We start from the raw sequence: 26023 nt of genomic DNA, 5'->3' as shown, positions 1-26023 counted from the left end.
TTATTTTGTGTAGTTTTTTTTTTTTTTTTTCATTCTTGCTAATTACCCATCAATTCACTTATTTCAGTGGTATATCAGATTATGGAAAATAAGACTCGATTTCGGGCGATCGTTTATACATCGTATATCGAATATTCGCGCGAAGGCATTAAACTGAAGTGATTTTTTTTCCCTCTCTTCTTGTCAAATATTTATACAAACGTATGTGTGTACATTAATTATCAAAGGTTACAATTCCGCGTCAATATATATATATATATATATATGTTATATATATGGAAGTTTGTTACTGCGTGGGTATAAATGTGTAGCAAAGTAAAAATATATCGCTCGAAATAGGTTATTATACGTATAATTTCTTTCTCATAAAATAGGTATCGATCTATAAACTTCTATTTCATTTCAATATGGTCTCTGTCGTATTCATATATACCTACTTGGAAGGTGCAATATTCGTACCTCACACATAGGCATGTATATACAATTTGCACGTACGCGGTAGCGTTGAAAATTCTCAGGACGTGTGCAGAATACCTAATTATCGGATGTGCGTACTAATGCTGATTTATTTTTTTTTTTGTAATTATCTCATCTCGATTCAATTTTAAAACAGATGATTTTGAATTACCACAGACTTTCACACGTTTCATTCTGCACACTCATTATCGCAGTCGTGTACGCACGTACATACACATCTATGTACACCTTCATACATGTAAGCATCATCGCGCGTTATACGTGTAAACAATCAAAAAGTTCATGTCGATCATATGCCTATCGCAAAAAGGCACTGACCATAAATTGAAGCAACATTGTGCTCGGGCATATTTATAAATTTATGTTTATATTTTTATTAATATTATACATACGTATTAGACCTGTTCTCAAGGACAGTGAAATCGAATTTCAATGGTTGCACGCCTCTAATCGATTCGAAATTTTTTTTTTTTACTCTGCATATTATCCCCCCCCCCCCCCCCCCCCCCTCCCACCATATTTATCCTCCCCCAGAAAACCGTACTTTTTCTCATATGGAAAGCATTGATTTTTCGAGGTTTTTAATCAAAACTGCGTACCGGGTACAAAAAAAAATCGTGAAAAATTTTATAAAAAAGCAAAATGAAGGTGAATTTGTCCCGTTTAAAACGTCGCTTGGAAAATTTAGCTACCTTTATTTTTTACACCGCTATCTAACTTTCAGTACGCCAAGAAATTTTCACTGGTGAATTCAAATTTTCGAGCGGTCAAGGAACTCTATGGGATTGGTCTTGAAGAAAAAATGAATTCTTTGCTGAAAGTAATAAATAGAAATTTAAAAATTTCGATCATCCCATCTTCCTTCTTATGAGAGTAAGAATTCGCTTCTTTTTATAAGAAGGAAGATTAAGTGATCGAAATTTTTGAATTTCTGTGTATTAGTTTCAGCGAAGAATTATATTATCTTGTTGTTTAAGACCAATCTCATCGAGTTCCTTGACCGCTCAAAAGTTTGAATTCACTGGTCAAAATTTCTTGCCGCACTAAAAGTTAGATAGAGGAGTCAAAAAGAGTGACAGCCAAATTTCCCAAGCGGCGTTTTGAACGGGAGAAATTCACCTTACTTTTACTTTAAAAGAAAATTTTTGGACTCGGTACGCATTTGTGATTAAAAACCTCGAAAAATCAATGCTTTTCTTATGAGACAAAGTAAGCCGTTCTACGACTGGGTAAATATGAAGAAGGGGGAAAAAATATGTAAAATTTTTTTAAAATTATTTCGAACCAATTTGAGGGATGCGACCATCGAAATTCGATTTCACTTTTCTTAAGGATAGGTTTAACAGGTATACATAAAATCGTTATACGTAAGGTATTATACATACAGGTATGAAAAAAAGGCTTGTTAAGTCGGTTTGAGGTAAGTCAAGGTATAGCTTACAGGCTTTTAAGTCACTTGAAATTCGCAATAAAAGTACGTCGATGCACCTGCAGACTTATTATTTATAATATGTATATATTAAACATCTATGTAAGCGAGCACAGTTACCCGGAAAACTTGTTACATGATAAAACTCTAGTGCGAGACATTCTGCATTGAAGCGACTTGTACGTCCAAACGAAGGATTTCCTATTATTATTATTATTATTAATATTATTGTTGTTGTTGTTGTTTCTGGCAGTGGAATTTGAATTTTATTGTAACGTGAGCGGAGAAACGACATCACGTCAAATCCACGTTCAAAACTTTTTCCAGATCACTGTGCACGTGTGGAATCATTCAGCACAGTCTCCACTGTGTTTCATAATTGAGAAATTATTTCTAATATTTCGAAGCAAACGTCCAATAGAATGCACGTGTATAATTTAAAAAAATGACAATGAATTTTTATTAAATTTTCAATGTCTCATTAATAAAAGACGAAGTAACAAAAGACTCAACTGTTCCGGAATTATATTTTCAATTATATATACCTGTATATTGTATGTATATACGGTTTTTTTTTTTGCAACAAAAGCATTTCTTTTGTCACATTCAAGTCGCTTTTTAGTTGCCTCCTGTGCTCGTTAAGTATAGACGTACATAATGCATGTCTTATATTTATTTTGCGGAATTCTTTCGTCTCTGTCGAATCAACGTAATACTTGGACGATTTAGAATGAACGTAGAATTATTGAATGCATTCGTACTGCAACGTGTTGTAATTAAACATTACGACGTGACAGAAGATTCAATACTTTTACGTATGCGCATTTGTGAGATTTTCACGTTTTGAAGTAGAGAATAAACGACGTTATTTCATATACTTATATGCGTATGTATTCGAATGGAAAAAAAAAAACAACAACATATCGATAAATAAATAAGTGAAATTATGTACGTAACTCCGTCGCGTAAACATCACTGACATATTATTAATTATCATAATATATTCCTGCTGCAGTTGCTCTCCGCAGATTCACGTTATTTTTCGAACGTTGGCCGGTTTCGCGTATTTTACGTATATTTATATATGTGTATATGTAACGTATAGGATTGTTCGGGGAAGGTGTAAACTGACGTTGTTGCAAGTATTTTGAGTAAGTGATTCGCCGGGACAGGCTGCAGCATCTGGTCCCGATCTGATCGCAGCATCGAATGCAATCTACACCGACTTGCGGTCCATAACTTCCAACTCCCTGAGATCCTCCGGAGGGATGTCGGTGTCCCCGTAGCCCCAAATGTGGCTTCCGTCACCGCTGCGATTGGCTCGCCTCCTGACCATTTCCGCCGAGACGTATTTTCGGTCGTAGGCCCAACCGAGCTTGGCAAACGTGTCTATGAAGCCCGTCGTTATGTTGAACGAGTAGCTTCCCAATTCACCAGTCTTATAATCCCACGGAAACACGTGGTGGTAGTTGTGCCATCCTTCGCCCAACGCGGCTATCGACACGGCGATGTTTTCCACCGGAGATATGTTCCTGAAAACGATCGAAGGTTCGGGTTAGAGCGAGATCGAGAATGCCGGTAATTGGCAATGATTGTCAATCACGACGGAGAAAGCGCTCGATATAGTCCGAGAGCGAAAACCTACTTGTCGTAAGGCTTCTGGCCCCACATGTGAGCAACGCTGTTCACGAAGAAGGCGATGTTCAGGGTTACGCAGAACCGAAAATTGAAGTTCACCCAGAACGATATCCACAGCGATTCGTCCCAGAAGTAATACGGGACGGCGACCGGAAATCCAATTGACAGGAGGGCGAACAGCGGCACGTATAACCTGAGGATCATTGCATCGATGATAAACTACTTACGATTAGCTGTGGATAAAGTGGGTGTACCGGTTTTCTGGTCATCTTGGTACTAGGTCTGATCGTCGTTCAAACAAATTATGGCTATATTCATTTTGCTGAATCCGGTCCCAAATTGTCCGTAGAATCGAGGTCCGACTGTATTACGTCTAATCGGAAGTTATGAACAGCGGTTTGATCCACCGTCATTTTTTAACAGTAAAGTAGACCAAGTGTTAAAAACTTCTGTCACAGAATCTCTGAATTCCGGATTTTATTCGCGAATGTGGCGATGTCGAAAAGATCAGAGGTCCGATTAATAAGTATAGAGTATCACAGAGGTGGTCGTGATTGATGCGTCTAACCTGCACGTTGCAAAAAGATATTGAGCACGAACTGTTTGCACGGACATTTCCAGCGTGGTTGCCTTCATTCGTCGGTGATCCTAGTCGCGTTTTACGCACGATAAAGATATTAAGGAGAATAGAGTTTTGTTCAGGAGTAAAGTCTCACCGCTTTTGCCACATGACGATCGGGTCTGCCTCAAGATCGCTCATGTCGACCGCGTCTCGTTTCGCGACTACCTCAGGATGTGGAGTTGTAAAAAGCCATCCAACGTGGGCGAAGAAGAAGCCCCGTTTCGCATTGTGAGGATCGGCATCAGTCTCGCTGTACTTGTGATGCACTCTGTGATCCAACGCCCAGGCATAAACGTGTCTCTGAAAATTTTTTCCCTCTCGTTTATCGTTCAGTTCATTTCTTCTTCGACCTTTCCATGCATCTACACCGTTATCCCCTTAATTCCTCTTCGCTCTTAACTCCGTCTTTGATATTTTTATTTACACCCGTAAGAAACGTTGCTTCCGTAACTAGACTGAGCAAACGTTTCTTCCTCATGACCCACATTTTATAAATAGGCTGCACAATTGGGTAGAATTGGCACTAAAAATTGGCTCATCCAGTATTGATTGACTCGACTTTCGTACTTCTTCTAATTGTTTGCGACGTACGATAGTTTCTTCAAAGGATCAATCGTAACCGCACTTGAACCAAATTTTTTAACAGTACTTTATCTGCAGTCAGGAATTAAACATGGCGACTATAAGTTTCACTTTGTAAGACGTCTTTTATACGTAAATCGACTGAATCAATGGAAGAACGCAATGAAACTTTTCAGAAAATACTTGCTTCGGAAGTGATCGTTTACGTCTCTGGTCCCGGAGTACGTCTAAGCTTTTGATCGATAGAGCTTTCAGTTTCAAAACTCAATTTGACGCTGGTATTGACAGTGCTGTTAATTTACTCACAAGGAGAGTAGAGTGGCTTGATTACACGAATCTGATTGTCCTTGCACGTGATCAAAGGTGAAGACCCCCGATTTAACCTAGTTTTTGATTTTCAATCCAATGAGCCGAGATATTGCGATTTGAAATTTTTTGATTTTTAAGCAAGTTTCAGCTCGCGCTTAGAGTACGCGAAGTAGGGTGGTTCAGAAAAGGGTCCTTGTTTTAGATTTCGTTCTTCTCCCAGGTTATAGCACCTTTTCACTAAAAAATACCTCAAGCGAAAGAGCTGGGCTGAAGAAACTTTTTACTACTGTCGTTGAAATGTCGAAAAAAGGCTATTTTCGGTTATTTAAAATTTGAGATATCCTTAAATCCTTCAGTGGCTATGTTTTGTAAGACGTAACAAAAGTTTTTGTAAAATATATGTTGAAATTCGTAAGAACTAATATTTTTTAGCTTCCAAATATCAAAATATTTCACTGCTCTTTACTTCTCTTGTTGCTTTACGGTGAAAAAGAGCTCACAGGAAACCGGAGGAATATCAGTCAATACTAAATACTGTCTCGTCCTTGCGAGTTAACGTTCTTAAAGATTATCTAAATATATATTGAACAAATACATGTCCTGAGAAGGGCACCGATGGTCGCAACGTTGAAAAAAAATTGATCTTGCTTTTTTAATCAAGTCGTAAATATCAAGAATTTCTTTGAAAAATCTTAGCTTCCGTCTAAGTCAAGTTATGGCGTAACGGTTTTTTCGTGTTTCGACATACGAATATACTCACTTGTCCGGTGATCGTGAATAGAAGAACGAGGAGGAGACGTAGCGGCCATTTGGCCTTGTATGCTCTGTGTGACCACAATCTGTGCGCTCCTGCGGTGATGCCAAAGCCCGAAGTGTAGATCGTGACGAATGCTGAAAGTTTATTCAAATTCATTACACGAGCGATGGCGAAATTTTACGTTCTTCGTTATCCTCGAAGAATTTACTTTCCTAAACATCATACGTATTCATCATCAACGCGCCCTCTAGAAATCCAAACACGGCAGCGCAGGTCGCGTGACTCGAAAAATCTAAGCTCAATAGAGTTTAATTTAATAACAATTTATCATCTCGTGCCTCTGAGGTAGTCTGACGCATTCGGCACTCGGTCACGGTCATAACCAAATTCGATCAATTTGTCGCAGACGTTTTTCAAGTTTCACCCAAAAATCGTTCGACTTCAAACGTGAATTTTCAGCCGTACAAGATAATAAACGATACGCTATTTTCACGAGTATAATCCTGGTCGGTTCATTCGATTTCGATAAGAGAAAACCGCCTTTGCTGCATTTCAAGATGACGGTTACCTGACTTCCAAAAACTGAGAAAAGAAATTTACTCGGGCTCTAATCGCTGTCTACTTGCAAGTGAATTCGTCCAGTTTCTGAAACAGCCGTTTCTTTTCTAATAAATCCGAGAACCCGGAGCGTCGAATTGACTGACCATAAACCTTGAACATTGCGACAATCGAGTCGTTTTGCAGATGATCAACGATTAATTAACAACGTATGTTTTTTACGTATAACTTATACCGAATCTTCGCTCCTCGAACGCGATAATTTGTTCCGCTGAGTTGAAATGAGTAAATAAATAACGTCGTATACACGAAATCTGAAATACGAGTCTCTCCGATACGCGTCGGACGGAAATATTACATACGCTTAATCACAACTAGACGAGACTATAAATCACGTAACCGATACGAGTAACGCGACGTATCTGCAAAGTTTGATTTATTCTTAATTTTTTTTTAAAACTTGTCTAGACGGTATACATATACACAAGGTTGTAAAACTACGAGAACGAGCGGATCTTTTTATTCCTTCGACGTGAATTGGGGGGGGAGTTTTGATACGATTCCGGTTATCTCTTACCCCATAAAGCTGATAAAAGTTTCGCCTCGGTGAAGATGAGGTAAAGTCCATAGAGACATCCTCCGTGAACGAATATCTGAACGAAGAGATCGGGCCATTTAATCCTCGGGACGTAAACATCCGTGGTTCTTTGGGAGTCGTGTTCTTCCCCGTTTTTCAACGATCCGTTCTGAACGTCCCCAGGACATTTCGTGTTCATGTTCTTGTCGGGCAGTTCGACTTCCGCTTCCGTTGTGCACGTCGTTGACGGGACTCTCTCACCGCCTGGCGCCATTTCGATTTTCAATTTGAGGAGATCCGAATTCGAATCACTGATTACCACCGCGGTAAAAACAAAGTCACTCTTCTCTCGGCGACTGGCACTCCTTCACGTGTTGCAAGTGGACTTGTTGATTGCCTGCATTTGGGCTGCTGTAACCGCGTTTCCTCTTCTTCGTCCTTCCCTTGTCGGTTCTGTTCCAATCTGCGAGAATTCGTATCTTCGGTTGTCGATTTACGACTCATAGTCCCAGTTCCTCGTACTCGAATCCATGATCGTCGCGTTTTTCTTCCGGCGTTATTGAATCGGGCGTCTGTAATCAGAGAGAGGAAAATAGAGGGTGATTCGTCCGCTTGTTTAGGGCGGGGTTCGAGTTCCTGATTTGAAAAGTTCCGAATTATTCGACGGCGAAACTTGAAGTGATGATGTCGAACTTTGAAGAAAAAAAAATCCGGAATTTGAAGCTTTCGTAATTTTTCTAATTCGTTATTGAAACCCGGCTCCGCTTGTTTTTCCCCGAGAAGACATTGACGTATCTTTAAAGGACAGGCGTGATATCTCGATTCGCAAAACGATTATGTCACGCCCTGCCGGGGGATTCCCCGGTATTGATATTTGTGGTTCGACGGATACACCCGACGCGTCCAAGAAGCCTTGACTAAAAATAAAACGCGTATTATCGCCACCGTTTTTCGAGTAGGCGGCTCTAAGTAAGATAAAAAACACTTCCGGCTCTAGGGCGGAAAATTTATGACGATAATATACATACAACCGCTTCCAGGGCGTTAAACCCTGTAATACACCATATACGAGAGAAATTTACCCTTCTATCTGTATCCCGCACTTTCCCTCGTTCGTACAAGAACACGGACCTGCAATATCGGCCGGCTTACCGCACTTGTTGCGTAGGTATATCAATGAGTTTCGCCATTTTCAATCATGCATGCTGCAACGGATTCATACTTGCAACCAATTACGCAATTTGTAGAGGTGATTTCACTCAGGCGACGATTATACGCCCGATATGCTTCGGCTGGCTGCTGCTTCGGTATTTCGAAGGGTGAACGATACGACCGCGGATATACGCAACAACGATGGAAAAATATCCGAGTGTTAAAACAAGCGAGAATATACCGATCGCGTAAAATTACGGTGGAGCGATGACACGTGTTGTATCTGTACTGCAATTAGTATGCCGGTTGCACCCGCGATGCTTATGGCTTGCGAAATTCGAACACCTTGCTTTACTATAATCTATACTTTACGTTAACTTGTATCGCCAATAAATAAAATAGTAACGGCTCTCGAATGATATCGATCATTCGTCGTTAGAGCTCGGATTAATATGTAAATGCGTGTTTTTTATTTAAATTAATTTCATTCCTCATTTAGTTTTCTACGTAAAGTGTGACGCTTCGAGCCGGAAAATACAGTTTCTATCTTTCGTGCTTTAGTTTTTTAAATCTGTATTATATGTAGATGTTTTGTCATTTTTAATACACATTTATCCGGTCCCTGTTCATTATGAATATTAATTTACACGCATTCGTAACATGCACAATATAACGTTTTGTTGAACATTTTCTTCTCTTTATCGGTAATCGAATTCCTCACCTATTCATAATCATACAGTTACAGAGATATAAAGTTAAATAACTCCGCAACACGGTCTAAGCCAAAATTAGCGCGATAATGAGTATAACTTGGCTATATTACTGTTTCAATTTAATTCATGACTCACATAATTACGTTGCAAGTTTAAGTTCGTTGGCTCATATTTCACCCGTAATTAATCTTGACTTGTTATCGCGGTGTATTATACTTGCGATATGGAGAACAATTTCACCAAAAATAAAATCCACGTGTAACTTTGCACAGTTTATAAATACTGCGTAATACGCTTTGTTACCGTTAAACAAAACAAAGTTTAAGAATACATTAATACTGTGAAAATAATTAACGCCGGACATTAAACTAACAGTGATTTTATAATTATAACTTTCCCGCTTTGTATAAATAACATATACGTATACTGAAAATCGTTGCGACGGATTGAATTACAGATGTAAAATATATAAATTTATATATTTATTTATATATATTGAGACGATGTTTATTCATTCCTGTCTCGTAACATATACCTACTCAAGCACGAGTCTTCATCCATTCATATATTTTTCACCGCGCCGCTAGTGTACAACGATGAGTCTAAATATACATGTCGTCTCAGCTGAGAATGGAAAGAAAAAGAGAAAATCACAAAATGTCAAGCATCGAGTGTTGAACCCGGTGAGAAAACGAGGAAACACGGAAAAGAAACAAATCGTTTAAAATAATGCGGACGAAGCTGCGTGACAACAAAATTCTGAAATATCCAGGCTACGGAGGAAAATTATTCCTTTTTTTTTTTCAATATTACCAAGCTTTTTTTACCATCCAGAAATACGTAAGCTGGTCAAGTGGGTCAATGTGACTAATTATCCAGAATAGACGGTTAGACGTACCGTGGCAAAGATCATGCAGATAATTCAGTGTCTGCAGCCACGTGCAACATGCCGAAATAACTACTGTACGAAATTCGTAATTCAATCTTTCGACTTGCTTGATTCCGAATGAAAATCCAGAGAAAAAAAAAACGGATAACCCAAAGTGTAATTTAGTCAGCAAGATGCGAAGCAGAACGCGTTTTGCGGTTAGATGGGAAATATCACAGATATGTACAATGTACATATTTCCAGGATGAGGTGAAATACCTGCACAATCCTCTCTGCCTGTGCTAAACTTCGCTGTAACATTCTTCTTTTACCGTTATGACATCTGTTTAGATTAATTGACGTTAGATTACGTCATGCGACGTATAAGCAGACCTTAGTGTACAATCTACCTGCCACGAATGTACGTATCTACCACCTACTTGCTGGCAAAGCGGTTGTGTCTAGCCTCCGTGAATGCGATGCCAACACTGCCGACGCGACATCAGAGTCTGCAGACTAATTCCATAGCGATGAAAAATGATACGAATATACAGCTACGAACTTCCGTTCGCTAAAAGTTCTACTTTAAGGCTGAAAAACGTTAGAAACGTTAGACTGTACCCAAATAATCGAGCGCTTCTTTTTAAATTCAAATCGAAAATATCGTTCTCGATGATGAAAAAACAATGTCGTCCAAGTTTGAGCTCTTAATAATATTATTCAGAGGTGCATCGTCGCGATTTTTTATTCCCATTTAAGTAACATCGAAATTGTTTTTTTTTTTTAACTTGGATTTTTATACCTCGTCAACGCATTAGTGGACCGATAAGATTACAATGTTTTTTTTTTTTGTAGGGAATTGAACGCTCTACAAAAAAGGTCTGTTACATTTTATGATAAATCTACTTTTGGAAGAGTTATTCAAGGTTAAAGGTCAGCAAAGATTCTTTGATATATTTGGAAGAGTAGATTTATCGTAAAATGATAAGAGACCTTTTTTGTAGAGCGTTCAATCTCTTACAAAAATACGTTCTGGTCTCATTACTACACTAATGCGTTGACGATTTATAAAATTCCAAAGTTTAAAAAAGAAAATTCCCATGTCATTCAAATTCGAAATAGAAAATCGCGACGATGCACCTCTAAATATTAATATTAAGAGCTCAAACTTGGACAGCATTCTTTTTTTGACTTGAATTTTGTTGAAAAAAAATGGTCAATTTTGTCCATTTTCAGATAACGACCATTAATCATTATTCAAAATGCCAATTCGCAACGAAGCCGGTAATTGTAAGTACATATTTGGTGAAAATATATTTCCTCAAATAGTCAGGACTCCTGTTTCTCCATATTGCGAGACTTTTTGCATCGATTGTCTCTCCTGTACATACAAACACCTGTGGAAAATATGGTTTGTCTCCAAAAATTGTCCTTTATTTAATTACGAATCTGACTGAAGCATAAAAGCGCACGTGGTTTGCAGCAGTGGTTCCATTTTCCTTGCTCACGACTAAAAGCACTTTTGCTAAAACCGTCGGATTTAATCGCCTGTTTCAAATAACAACAACCAGCCAAATGTCACACAGTTTGAGTTATGAAATTCTGTTAATCGTTATTGGATCGTTTGAAAATTTCTCGACAGCAAAATTCAACAAACTTGTTAAAGAGTCTTTCAAGTTTCGTTTTTCTCTCACAGTCAAAATCTTGCCATCACTTACACATGCGGTACGCTTTAATGTAAGGATGCTCGTTATTTGGGGGCTGAGTAAAATCTCAATAGACGAAAAGAATACCAGCACGAAGGGGCGACGTTGAATCGCTGCAGTAAATCGCAAGCCGTCACTTTTACGCCGTCTATACTTGTTCGTACGTCAGTTACGGGTACGGAAATACAAATATACCATATTTATGATATTTATAGAAATGACTGTTCGAGATGTTGCGTAGGTTGAAGCGAAACGGAAGACCGGCTAGAACTGCACCGTCTAACGATACCTATACAACCTGTACATACGTATAATACGGCATGCCATCTTTTGACTCTTCACCGATTTCATCGGCTTCTTTCCCATCTCCGACGAGGCGTAAGAAATAGAAATGAAAAATACACAGAATCGTACCGATGAAAACCTCAATTATATCAACCCAATTTAATTACACGGATTTGTCAACTTTCAAACAGCAATCAAAAACACACCACGGAGAGTTCCGTCCACGGTCTAAATTCCTCTTTAAGATAATGAGACTTGATTAACACAGGTCTGTAACGAAAAATTAGAATGCGCCGAATCTATATCTGCTTTCCATTTTTTGCTCACACACATATGTTACATATTGTTTTTTTTTTTTTTTTTTATTCAAAATTCCGAATTTTATGTGTTTTGTTTCAACATTTACATTACTTTAATCTATTTCAATAGTATCAGTACATACAAAACCAGATCGAACTGATAGAAAGAGAATATTAAAGAGAAATTAGAAAGAGAAGAGATTCGCCGTGAAACTCCGATCGATGATATGGAAAGATAAAAAACTATCAAAAAAAAAAAAAAAACTAGAATTATACCGGTAGATAGATTTTCCGATGATTTTAATGCTTAAACTTTTTAACTTGGTAATTTTTTTCTTTTAACAAACATTGTCGCTATCATTAATGTTTAATTACAATTTGTAGGCAAAAATAGTGTGTTATTAAAAAAAAAAAAACACTGCATGAAAAGTATACGTGGTACATATTTTTTGGTACTTTATTTCGATTCAAGAGCACCGAGTCTGTTACAATTACAAAAACGAACGCCATCCATCGAATTGTATGGAATGGGCCTTTAACCCGCCGGTGAACTCGTCATACTTATATTTGTATCTATCGGCGCTGTTCGGGCACGAAGACACAGTGAGGTGTTGTACGAAACCATTTTAAGAAGAAAAGTCACGCCTCGCGGGTGTCGCTAGGTGCGAATCAGCAATCGAGTTACAACAGCTGACGATATTCAAATGCGGCATGCGCGAGCGTGACGTACGTTTTTTCTTAGCCACGTTACGCAACGCGATCGTCATTGCAACGGATGTCGACACCAAGGCGGTTTCTGCATTATCGAAAATTGTCTCACGCTCTTCCGCGCGAGAATTTTTTTGTTGAAAGATGTGTGAAATAGTCGTCTTTGTAAGGATTCTCTAACGCTAATTTCCCGTCTCCAACGAACGTTAGCAGTCGAGTTTCTCACGATGATGATGATGTTTACAGACCACAGTAACCAAGACCATCGAGAAAACTAACTAACCAAGTTACTACTATTATTAAGACTAGATCGTAAGATCGATGTTTCAGTGAAGATGGGCAATGAAGTTCTAGACCGATGACTCGCCACTTCAATGCTGTGAGCACGAAACTGTTTTGGAACATTACAAATGTCGTCCCGTAAACAACACGCTCTTGCGAAGGGAGGCTTATCTTGGTGTCCAGAAAAACAAAATGCGTTCAACGTCATGCATTGGGGGTGAAATTTATTAGCAGCCTTCGTTCTTTATAACTCCAGTTGAGTAAGAATGTTGTAAGAAAAAGTAAAACTAAAAGACGAGTAGACAGCATTGAAGTGGCGACTCGTCAGTTTAGAAATTCATTGCCCGTCTTCATTGACACAGCGATCTTACGATCTGGTCTTGATAGCAGTTTTCTCTACTCGTCTTTTAGTTTTAGCTTCTCTTGCTCGTTATAACCACTATTATAGTTAACCCAATAATCGGTGGCACTAAATTTCTCTCTCGACGAGCCCTTCCGTTACTCCGTGTTACTCTAAAATTCGAAATTGATTGCTACTGAATATTGGATCAACTGTTAACGGCTTGGTCTAAACCAGGAGTAGCCGGTGTTAATGCTTAATGATTTCAATAAGGATCATTTTACACAATCGTCACTACGTTCAGACTGCAGAGCTCCGCTTGCACCGATACCGTTCGACGTATTTCCATTTCAGGGCTGGTAGCAGTCAAGTCGCCTGAAAAAAGTGTGAAAACTAACTTTCAGACCTAAAAAGGTGACTTAAAATTGACTCATCTCTGACTCAGAAATAGCCCTATTTTCAATGATGTCGCTGTATACCGGTTTCCCTTATTTTGAACGTATTTTTCCACATTGCAAAAATGTATTACAGTGTACATGATATTCGGTAAATTAATGACAAATGAAGAGTGACTCTGATTTATGAATTTATTGTCCTTTCAGGCGAAACACTTCGATCAAGAAACAATGAACAATGTGATCGCAGTTGATTTTCTATAATACTCAACAAACAAAATCTTGTGGGAACAAAAATTGTGCAGCCAAATTTTTTATGCACGAAACTCAATTACGACCGAAAGAGTGACTTTATTGATCATTTCTCGAGAATAGTAAAAAAAAAAAGTGATTAATAGTCAGAAAAGTGACTGACTACCAGCCCTACTAGATCCATTTTTGATCTGCCGCGCGATTTTGCAATCGAAAATTTCTCAGAGTTCTACGATAAGTTCTTACCGCCCGTAATTTCATGCGGTTCAAGAGACCGGAATTTTTTCCTGCAACACGTTACACATATAAACTTTCCGTGGTCGCTGACTTTCCATGCAGCCGCACGCTACCCCGAAATCAATACTAATCTAGCGACCCGCGATAAGGCTGGTTCGTTACGATGATCGCGAAGAGTAAATGCCATGCCGTCCGGGGTAAAAGTGCAGTCAAACAAGGAAGTTTTCATACGCCGTTCCATTGCGGCGTATTATCAGCAGTTTTTCAGCCCCGATAAGTGATAAGAAATTTACACACTGCGTAAACTGATTGGGAACGTTGAGCGAATCCTGCGGCACTTTTCCACGCGGTTCTTTATGCCCTAACCATTGCTGACAAAAACATTTCTGCTCCGCGTGCCTCGATGTTAAAAGCAAATAGCCTCGGTTCCGACAGGATGATACAAAAAAAGGTAATTCACAAGTCGACACGGAAATTAATCGCCTTGAATTCAATTCAAGTTATTATTAATAATTTATCGACGTGGAAAGAAAACCGTGTTCACAATTTTTATGAATTAATATGTAATTACGAAGTGACCTCTGATTGAGATCGGACAGACAGTAATCGGTCACGATTTTGGCATTGAGATAATGCAGCAACGAGTCAACGTTCCTTATCTGAATTTTCGTATTCAGATATCTTTCCAATATACAATTTAACTCAATCGGCCTCAATTTCTCGTTAAAAATCCTGATCTTACATCAATTCTCATTAACTGGATCTCAGGATCGACGCGTTATTCAACGCGTTTCAATACAGAAACATAGAAATCAGTTTCGTCGATAATTCTCTTACGCAAAATTGAACATTCCGAGGACGGTAAGGGTTGAGGTTGAAATGAACTTGCGCAACGCTACGAAAATCTGTATTTCTTGGAAAAAATGTCAAGGCATCGTCGCGGCTTGGTTAATATTACGTGTAATTAAGTCGAACGATTAATTTACTCGAGCTCGAGTTACACCTGACAATCAGAGAAGCCCTCCGACGGTTCGACAATTGTGTCGCTGTTTCACGAACGTCTTTCGCAGACGAGCAGCCGATAACATATGAATTCGGTTCATCCGAGTCGTAGTACGTGCTTTGGGCTGATTGGATCGACGATACTGCAGATATTCAGGTCATTTGGTATCCATTTGATCACCGCGTTGCTCTTCTTCAATTACTTGACCCGATCCTCCTCCTGGCGCCGTGACCGTGCACTCGTCCCTCTCTTCTTACACCGCCGCGTCTCCGCTCCTTCACATAACACATTACACAACCGACATACCGACTACTTGATATGGAAGCACGAAATTACTATGTCGGAGCTGTATCTCGTCTCTCTTCTTCCACTCTGCACGATGATTGATTCTCGTTAAAAAGACAATTCCTCGGGCGCGCTGATCGGAGTATAATATTCGATTCAACATTCGATACGTCGTGTTTTTCTTCCCTGCAGAATGTTCACCTTGACTATTATATTTTAGCCGACACACGGCACCCTGACTCACTTTATTTGCCGTTGGAAAACTTTCTATTACACGCAAATATCACGGGCATTGTTTTTCCCATTTTTATCTACTCGTTCCATCTCTCTTGGCGTGTACAAATACATTTCGTCGTGTTACGCTCTGAACCATGGCTGCAGTGAATAGGCTATCAAATACGCTTGGAATCGATATTTCTACGCAATAACTTTCCATTCCAAACTTGACATTTTCAGTTTTCTTTCTTTCCATTGTATCCCAGCGCTTTTTACACCGGCTGAAGAAAAAAAAAAAATTGTGAAAAATTAGGTTTGTAGCAGTTACAGCCATGCGATGATTGCGTAATATATATTGCATGTGTTATATTCAACAGCGTCAAATTTCGTAAACACTCTCTTGTATTCGCTCTAATTGTAATTACGAAGTAATAACGCGTCTTCGAGTTCAAGCGTGCGGATTGCTCTGCGAATCGCGTGCCATTAACGAAACCGCGCCTTGATGCCCTTCGGAAGGCGATATCTAACGATTCGCTATTCAAAATACACCTACGTATTACGCTTGTCACGCGCGTTGCGTTAGGTTCAATTTACCCATCAAGCCTAAAATTATTACGTCATTGAGGGTGCGCATGAAATTGAATAAGATACATAACTAGACCTCCGATTGATCCGAATAACATCGTAACGAGCATTTATGGATTAATTTCAATAACGCACGTACGATGCGAAGAAAGAGAATGTGTCGTAGTTTTAAAACATTACATTCGGACACACCCACCTAGGAATACACTTAATACTCATTCTCATCGCACCCCGTTTGTGCTGATGCCATAAGCTGACCTTGTTCCGTGATCGCTTCTTTTTTTCACGTATTACGCACAATATGTGCATAAATGAAACTTAATCCGACGGGTTTAATCCGTACATTTGCAAAAATCTGAAGGAACTTCGCGGAGTAATTTCTTCCGATCTATACTTATATTGGATTATGCATCTTTCCTCCCGATGCAGAGTTACGTAGAAATTGCTGATAAGACATGAGGTCGTGTAAAAAAATCTTGGCAACTCGAGGACGTTTAAAAAAGAGAACACTGATCTCGTTGTATAATGCTCGTTGTTATTTATACTCGAAAGATTTAGTTCAGTGTTTACTGCAGTTCGAGTAATAAAAATCCTGTTCAAATAAAACAGGATCTGCAGCAATAACGTTCGTTAATTTGGTTTAATTGGCTTAAAAATTCCGTAATACACGTATTTATTACCATCATTATAGCGATCCTGTTCGTGTAAAACATGCCCCAATAACGAGAATACAACAATAATAAAATTAGGTATTACACGACACGTGATAACGAGACGTGAATCTACGTTATGCTTTTCCGTTGCATAGCAAAATGAGTGGAAGAGAGAGAGAGAGAGAGAGAGAGAGGACGGGGGGAGGTTTGTTAGCCTAGCTGTGAAAATAATTGTACAAGCTGTGACAGCTGTTTGTTGCTGTTGTGCTTCAAGTACGGGGAACACGATGATTACACTGTCGTCTTGTGACGTAAGAATATGATTATCAATTTGCGGCTTAGACGGGGCGTCGGTACTTGTTGTTATCATCATTTCTTCGACACATTTTTGTGTTGAATCACAAGAATGATAACAATTGTCACACGAACCAGGACACGTCATGTACACTCAATTTACATGTTATTGCGGGGTTCCTAGGCTTGAAAGGTCGCCACGCGTTATACCGAACTCGGTTTTTTCTTCTCCCTGTTCCTTTTTTTCATCCTCTAAGGCTCTGATGGAATTGCCTACCAGCGGGGTGGTCGTCGCGACGTCGACGTCCCGGCGTCGTCGTGGCGCGAGCTTCTCGGCGTTCCGGCGTCAGAACGCCTCAATGATCCGGCCGTGAACTATAAATTCGAAGTAATAAATTTTGATTGAACGTTTCTTACCGTGTAAACGTCTGTCTCGGTGTTCGTGCGTGCCTACAATGCGCGTGTATAAATACAAGGCGTGCAAAACTATAGAAAGCCTACGTGAATCGATACGATATACGTATAATACGTATAACGACGTGCGGATATCGATCGGGGATATCAATTCTCTCTGTACTCTTGGATCCTTGCGATCGTCGTTCGTTAACGATGAATTCTCATTGTTCGACAAAAAAATTCGTGTCAAGGAATTGACTCGTTGAAACGACGATGCGTGTGGCGAGATAGAAGAATTAACAAAATCTCGAAGAATCTGAGACAGCGTAAAAACGACTTATTTTATATGAATAATAAGTTTGAGCCGAAGTACGGTTTCGTTTCGTGCTTACATCACGTTTCGTGAATTTTCTTTGAGGTACGAAAGGCGCTTTAGAACTGCCGCAAATCCATATCCTCGATGAACCGTTGTACCATTGTTTCGTCTTATACGCACGACTGAAGTGCGCGAACATGCTCGCGGGTGACATAATTCACTTTATGTAGACGTAACCGTATTCTATTGAGCAATAAAACGCCTCGCTGTACGACTGTGTTCGAGGACACAAGTTTAAAGAGCTTTCGAACGAGATCTTTTTACCGCTCGGTATGTTTCACCTGTTTCATATCTTTCAGGCTGCTTCTATCAAGTATATACCTCGTAGATTAAGGCGGAGAATATTCATCGATAACAGTGTGCGAAAGCTCGGTGTAAAGTAAACTTTATCGATGCATATCATACACGGTTTTACTTCCTTTTATTCCTGTAGCATCAACAGCGACGCATCGTTATCAGAGACAATCTATCGATCGACTAATAATTCAATTTCTAATGAAAGAATGAATCACATGTACCAAAAAAGAAAAAAAGAAAAAAAAAAACTGTTCGTTCGACAAAAAATTATTTGACGCTCGAATTGTGTACGCCGTGAAGATTAGATATAAAGATGGTCATTTCATTAGTATTTCATTTCGCAATATCGGACGAATAATAAATTTTATTACTGTTTTTTTTTCTTCTATCATAGGCGAGGAACGCGCTCGTCAATTCCCACAGATATTATCGTCGCGAAAAGTTTGCGGGGTATCATACCAAAATATAGGATAATCCGTACGAGCTTTTGTAATAGAGGCGGTGACGCAACTTGCAGCGTGACGACGCAGACGACAGTTTTATAACATCTAGTCCGGTGCTTCGTATACCTGGCCCGGAAAATTTTAATCAACCAGGCATTAGTCATGGATTTTATCGGACCATCGGGGCTTCAATTTTACCAGCGCTCAGTTTCTAATTAACGATAAAACCGGAGTACCGTTGGTTACCGGAAGATTATTAACCAGAGCTGTAGGGAACAAAGGACTAATTTTTTTTTCTTCTCTTTTCCTCCTGCCTGGAAAACCAAAATAATTAAAACGTCATGGATCTTCGTAGAAGATTCAAGTAGGTCTAAAAGTATTCTTTTTAGAAATCACGACGTTGACAAACATTGTAATCATGCGAAAGCGCAATTACTGTAATTTTTTACGCGATCTTAACACTCGTATGCTAGGAAATTTTTATCACCCAAATTCGACCATTCTTTGTCACTTTCGGGAGAGCGAAAACTCGTATCACAATTTCTTCACAGAGCTTATTCGGAGAAAATTATTAGCTACCAGCCTTGATACCTGGAAAACAATTTTCTGTGTAGGAAAAGAATTCAAAGAAAGAAAACACGATTCTATCAATTTCCGAACGGATGAGTAAATGATAGGTCAGAAGTGGATCGGCACGACACGTGAAGTTTTTTGGAATCACTGATAACTCGAAGATCTATTAGCAATTTTTTTTTTTTTTTTTACAGTTTCTTACTAACTTTTGTGACACGCGAAATGATTAAGCATACAACGCCTGCTCCGGCACGATAAACAATCTTCTATAAATATCTGAGTAATCGCAGTGAATATCGCCGTTTAAACGATTAGACTTGAAGATACATCATTTCTCGTCATTTTTTAACGCGTCTCCATCAATCACCGTCTGCTAATGTGCACTTGTGCATTATACTTTGCATATTATATACAAGTCAGGGCGTCGAGCGATAATTTGTCCTGCAAAGTAACCAGCTATTTCAATATTACACGTCTGACTCATTTTTGCGACTACAATTTTTCGAATATATTGTAACCTTGTTCCGAAAAAATACATCCTGCAGTTTGCATCGTATCGCGGGCTTGCAGTTAGAGAATAACGTCGAAAGTTCCTCGACACTGCACATCGCGACTAATTGGAGAACTCGTCACCCATTCGTATTATTGCCTAGCGTTTTGTTTGACTGGCGTTCCCCGATGACGGAATAAAAAAAAAGTGAGTGAGCGCGTTATTTAAAAACACAAGATAAAAAGTCATTTCCTAGCACTATATTTATGTAAAAAAGTAATGCAATTTTACCAACGATTCAATCTCGATGCGTGTAACCTATGCAGGCATGAGACGCACGCGGTAAAACATTTGCGACAACTAACGCGTTTAAACAACTGATAACGCGCTTATTGCGCTAAGACTGCATTTAATGCGAATCTTTCTTTACCTGCAGGCTCAAATACTTAAATAAATACTTCTTTAGCAACCCGGTAGATTATCGTACAACTTTCGTTTACCAATTTACGCACGGTATTCAACAATGGCATAGGATAACTCTTAAGAACACGTTATCGGCATTAATCGTGGCTCGACAGGCTCCGGTAGACTTGAATCAATTACTACGGCACGTGGCTCGACGCTTTTTCCGGACTCCAAGTCCCAAATTTTTCCTAACGGAACAAAAGAGATGAAGTGAAAAAAAAAAAAAAAAACGGGCATTCACACGGTCCGAACGAACCTGACGTAGTAGCTCGAATTGGTACCTGCTTCCTACCTACGCAGGGCGTAGTTTCGTAACGCCCTCTGAAATGCCTTACGTACTTTCACGTACACGGGTTTTGCAGTGAACGTGTGTCATCTTCACAGACACACACAGAAGCGGGGACGGCCACTAGCCGTAACACAATTTCCGGTTAGAACGCTGTTTGCTTGCTCGGACGAAAGTAACGGATCAAATTTTACGTCAAGATTATGCCTGGCATTACGTCCGCGTCTCTAATGTCTTGATCATAAGGTAAACCTCCTCCTGCGAGCAAACCCGACGTAAGCAGCGTCGCCTCGAGTCTGTCAACTAATACCTTTATTCCCTGCTGACGATATCGTATGAAATTCAATCTTCCCGACAGCCTGATTTCCTCGAAAATCAATACCAAAAGACCCGAATGCTTTTCATCGCGCGATACTGTGCCAAAATATCGGATATTCTTCCCGGTCAATTTGTTGCGACGATATTTGTTGCGCCGGTTAAATCTGGCCATCCTCTTTCTCAATAAACCCTATCCAGATAGACAGAGTACGCACAGTTTCATGTCCTACGGTAACAGCCTCCTCGAATAACTTTCGATCAACTTACCACATGCAACGATATTCATAGTTATAGATAGTCATAGATAGTTGCAAGTGAAACCTCCCGTTTCAAGAAACATCAGGTACCAAAACGACCATGCTTACCTCAAGGGTGTAGGTAGCTATAGTCCAAAGCAAACAACAGTAGACCCTTGTTAGAAGCACGCCGGGACGGGTAAGAATGCGAGAGGTAAAGCCGGCTTAGGCTCTTGGGGCATAGAGTTGAGGCCTCTTTCACCGGAGTTCCGACTTGCGCTGGAAGTCGATGACGGTTCAAGGCACACCTTGATTCTCGTAACGATCTTCACCGCGACACGCACCGGGCAACAATATCCACCATGGAAATAACCGAACCACGCACCGAAACACCGGACATCCACGGACCAACCGATGTCGGCTTCTCTACCGTACTGACGATCAACCAACGAACGGAGTCGTGGCTCGCTTCGAAGGAACTACGTTTGGCGGGCACCGCGGCTGCCTGAATCAACTCCGTAGTATTTCATGGCGCGTGCGCCCTCCCGCGTCCTGTATCCAAACGCCTCTTCGTTCTTGCAGTGTTATGGCTTTTCCACTTGTTAACTTGCCAACGAGATTACGACCACGCTCTTCTTCGTGCGAAGACATCGGAGCCAACACTGTCGGAGATCTGCAGTCTGTAAAGCGTGGTGTCTAATGGTTCCCGGTTCTTCGGGTGAATCTCTTTGAACGTCGTCTAATTTTGTCGGACATTTGCCGGCACAGGCAGGAACGCGCGTTTACGCTTCTTTCCTCCTTCGTATTCCGATAACCAGTTGAAACCGATTACGAGCCCATTACAGTAGGACCCCTGACATTTTGTCATATCTGGTTTCGCTTTACCGCATAACCGATTCCGATTTACTATCTACTTCAGAGATTACTGGGTACCGAGGTCATTCTCATCGTCAACTCGATTCTAAACCCAAGGAAAAAGAAGCTCGCGATACATTTGCTGTTTATTCGAGACAGCAAAAATGTCGACAGCTTTTCAAGATAATCGGATTCTAACGGTATGTTGATTGCAGTTGAAAGCAAAAAGTGAAAGATGAGAATATCTGCTTCGATTATACTGTTTATGAAATTTTTCAAACACTTTCTCATTTCCATGCTTTCATTTCGCTTTGCTATTGATTACAGCGATCGCTGGGAAATGTTACGTTATTTTCCTGAGAACCGTACCATTGCTTATCCATATTCATTCCACGCGACCGAGAATTATATTTCTAAGGAGAAAATGGAAGAAAGGAAGGTTCCTACTGTATGCTGCGAACCATGGTGTTGTTTCTGCTATTTTTTCTTCACGGATGTCCAAAGTCATTACTCTCATTAACGGCTGTTTAATTTATTGATATTCAATCCTTCGCCACCTGCAGCTTTGGCTTACATTGTCATTGTTTTATAAGATTTAAACACTAAATATCGTCTGAGGAGGGGATGAAGGAAAGAGATGAAAGATATCACTGTGATCTGGCAATTTGCATTTATAAATTGTTTACTTCGTGCAATTGACGATGACAATTGGTCTGGCCTAAACCAAAGTCAACGTTTGTAGGCCGGTCTGCAAGCATTATTCTCCTCTACTATTCTTCTTTTCTTCCTTTCGTTCCATCGACGCATCGATCGGCTCAAAGGATCGAACTTTTCCGACGCGATGCTATCGATAAATATCGTGAATTACAGTCGAAGATTTTGTAACGAGCATGAAACATGCAGTCAATACTGCGCGTATAATGACATCTGAGTTTGTGTGAAATCCAATCACTATTCCTACCAACACGAAATTTCATAATTATTTTTACCGTTAATTTACTTACAAATTAACCTTGAGGAATGAAATATCTTCTATTATTACAACCAAATGGCGGTGAAAGTGGACTTGACTAAATATCGGCAAATAATAGCAGAGAAATTCAATTCGATCTTGCAATCTTTTTATAACGCAATGCACTAGTGCCGATGCTGGCATCGTATAAGTGTCGTCATACACATCGCACGTATGGAAATTGAATCGCATGACAAATAACTTGAAGACTTATTACGAGTTTTCTTTCGATCCTAAGGTCGGAAGGTTATACTGTTTTCCATTTTTGCAATTCGATGGACTACGTAAGAAGGATACTAGAAAAAACTTTGAAATTAAAAAGCTTTACAAAGTCAATGATGTAAGGTAGTAAGAGACAGAGTCGAGTCATTACGGTCACTAGACACGCGAAATATGCATTGTATGCATGCATTGTTTGTCCGGCTGCAGAGATTTAAGAATTATAAAAAATGAATTTGGTTGAAAGTGTGAGCCGGAAGCAGACGGACAAGCTTCTAAGCTACGTGAAAATTCGTTTTTCGTTTCTTCAATTTAAAATTTTTTTTACCGCACATCTGGTGTAGACTAGATTTGATAAAGAGCTAAACGAATGCTACACGACGAACTCGCTCAAACGACGATAAGTTGCTACTTCGGCTTCTCTCACTACTGGGGTTATCAAACACGCGCACATGCTGCTAGTTTATCTAGGAGTGAAGTTTAGAACCGGGACTGTACACGTGTTCGAAGAGTGCCGAAGCTCAAGCGGATACGAAGCTTGATTAAGACCTTAATCCAGCCGTTAAGCTCCGTATCAGGTCCTCAACTGTCACGGGATGCTGAAGATGAAGGATCAACTACGCTGGCAGGTTTCCGTAAAAACTCTTGCATGCGATCACACTTTGATCGCTCACAATCAGCCATGGGAAACATTGCTCGTCGCCTGCGAACCTGGAACAGTTCAATTGCAGTACCCAATATTGGTCATAGAAGCCGTTAGTCCACCGGCCAGTACCTCGATCCATACTTCGGATAATTTACTTATCAAGGACTACGGAAAAATAAGCTAACCACATTGCCATTTTAGTCACAATTTTTTTGGCTCTGGAATGGAAGGGAGATGGATTGATCCGGGCAGCAGTTCTCAGCCGTTTTCTGAACGGTTGTTCGTCTAATATTTTCCGCGAAATGCGAACGATACGCGATACTTCGAATATCAGCTTACTGTTATCACAAAAATGTAATGGAACGGACGTTGCTCCGTGAGTTTGAAGTCCCGTCTATCCAGTGGTTAATTTGAAAAGAGCCAGGGGCTCACAACCGGGATTTACTGAAACACCAAAGCATCCGAAGCTTTGGGGTAATCCTGACGTATACGATACACGTACAGTATAATGTGTTTCATAGCGTGCGACGCTGCCTTTCGCTTCAAGGTCGTCGTGAACTACCTCGATTAGAACCGCTGCCGATAAAAGTAATGTCCGATAAACGACCACGTGCGTATACAGGGTGTCTGTCAAAACACTACTTTCACCCGTCAAATTTCCGCCCATGCGATCCTGAAAGTTCGCGTTATAATTGTCGTTTAGGTATCGAACGCAACTGATCGCGAGCAAATTGCGGTCGCATCGTTGGATTGGAACGTCTATACGGAGATTCATATGATTTAGTTTACAGAAAATGCCGTTAATTTGCATTTCGATAAATTGTCTATAAGCGATTTAACAGTTGCTATTCAGCATTATTAAAACGACTTATGCACCTGTTTCTGCTCCTCAATTCGGCGGTTATTTTTGGGAAATCTTAACCTTTGAATCCAACTTTTCCGGCGGCTAAAGAACAGAAACAAAAACATAGTCGGCAAAAATATACTACAGCAGTTGGTTAATCCTCGTTCGTTTGTATCATTATTCAGTAAACACTCTTCAACTCGAAGGTGTTGATATGGAAGTGATGTACAGGTTCTAAATGACTATACCGGAAACAGCGAATGAGGAGTTCCTTTATCTCGTCTTTAGGTTTCGTCAAATCTTACTTACTAAAGGTGTGCCCTTGCTAACACAGAAATTTTAGTACAGTAATTTACGGGTTCGCTTATTGTTAGTAGTTGTGTCGAGTTGGCCGGTGTGTTTGAATATTTGATACTGTTATTCGGAGAACACATTCGTTAGCGAATTAGGATAAACGATATTGATCTGAATATAACGTACCTAACGTAAGTGTAGGTACCAGTTATTGGCACGTTTAGACCCAATTTCTAACCCTTTTATTTTCCAAAATTATAAATTGACGCCACAAATTATGAATTTCTCAGTGACTAACACCAATTGCTAGACGGTTGGACGCTACAAATTTATTTTTTTTGGCTATTTTGGAACTAAGGATCAAACAGATACAACCAAAAAAGTTCAATAACTGGTACACTCACCTTATAGATGTTTCAGACTTTTTGAGTTCTCGTAAATGAATACTTCCTTCTTTCTTTCAAATAAGCGTTAACTTGTCAAAATCAATAGGATGTAAATTTAACATCCAAGGAGTGAACCAAGAAAAAACAACAAGCGCAAAGTGTTTTTCGAACAGTCCCAGGCAAATCTGGGTAAATAATTTTTCCCGATATATCTAACAACGTTACCTTTTACTCGATCTCATTTTCAAAGATTCCCTCTCTCCCAACTTTACCGTGCAATGATTTTTTTATTCATTTTTTTTCCCCATTTTGTCGAGAACTTGCAAGCCACCGAGTAATGATTCGTATCGACTGTATTCGAAGAAAAGCCACAACGCTTGGCGGAGCTTAATGGTGTCAATTGGTAATCGATAGTACGTATCGACTGTCAGATCGATATGCAGAAACGTGTTTCAGTTGGTGCCAAAGCATTATTCGCCACGCACGTTCAGCAACCGGCCGAGTTTTCACGCTGACACAAATAATCATGAATCGTTTTCTCGTTTCAAAAATCGCCCGATTTTCCAGCCTCGAAATTTAAGACGCGGCTGCCCCAAAACCATATCAACGAATGATTGGGTTCGACACATTTTCCTTCAAATCATATCCAGGGATGCTTTGCCGAG

The 26023-nt window shown here is 39.8% G+C and overlaps 1 protein-coding gene across 1 annotated transcript; it reads right to left on the bottom strand.

The window, feature by feature from the left end:
* LOC124222668 (acyl-CoA Delta12-desaturase) lies at window positions 1–21588 on the bottom strand. Its single transcript, XM_046633877.2, has 6 exons — window positions 21232–21588; window positions 6950–7521; window positions 5818–5948; window positions 4261–4466; window positions 3552–3737; window positions 1–3438 (listed from the first exon to the last, which is right to left on the bottom strand). Exons 2-6 carry the CDS (start codon window positions 7221–7223, stop codon window positions 3123–3125), a joined length of 1113 nt encoding a protein of 370 aa, XP_046489833.1. The 5' UTR covers window positions 7224–7521; window positions 21232–21588; the 3' UTR covers window positions 1–3122.
* Between the last annotated feature and the right edge of the window lie 4435 nt (window positions 21589–26023).

Source organism: Neodiprion pinetum, chromosome 1, assembly GCF_021155775.2.
Source record: "Neodiprion pinetum isolate iyNeoPine1 chromosome 1, iyNeoPine1.2, whole genome shotgun sequence".
NCBI lineage: Eukaryota > Metazoa > Arthropoda > Insecta > Hymenoptera > Diprionidae > Neodiprion > Neodiprion pinetum.
This window is presented reverse-complemented; position numbering and strand designations above follow the sequence as displayed.

Excerpts from the sequence above, each read along its gene's own strand:
- LOC124222668 (XM_046633877.2), bottom strand. The coding sequence starts at position 7,223 with ATGGCGCCAGGCGGTGAGAGAGTCCCGTCAACGACGTGCACAACGGAA. Across the intron at positions 4,467-5,817 it reads TATTCACGATCACCGGACAA|AGACACGTTTATGCCTGGGC; the intron begins GTGAGTATATTC and ends AAAAATTTTCAG. Across the intron at positions 3,738-4,260 it reads ATCGTCATGTGGCAAAAGCG|GTTATACGTGCCGCTGTTCG; the intron begins GTGAGACTTTAC and ends AATGATCCTCAG.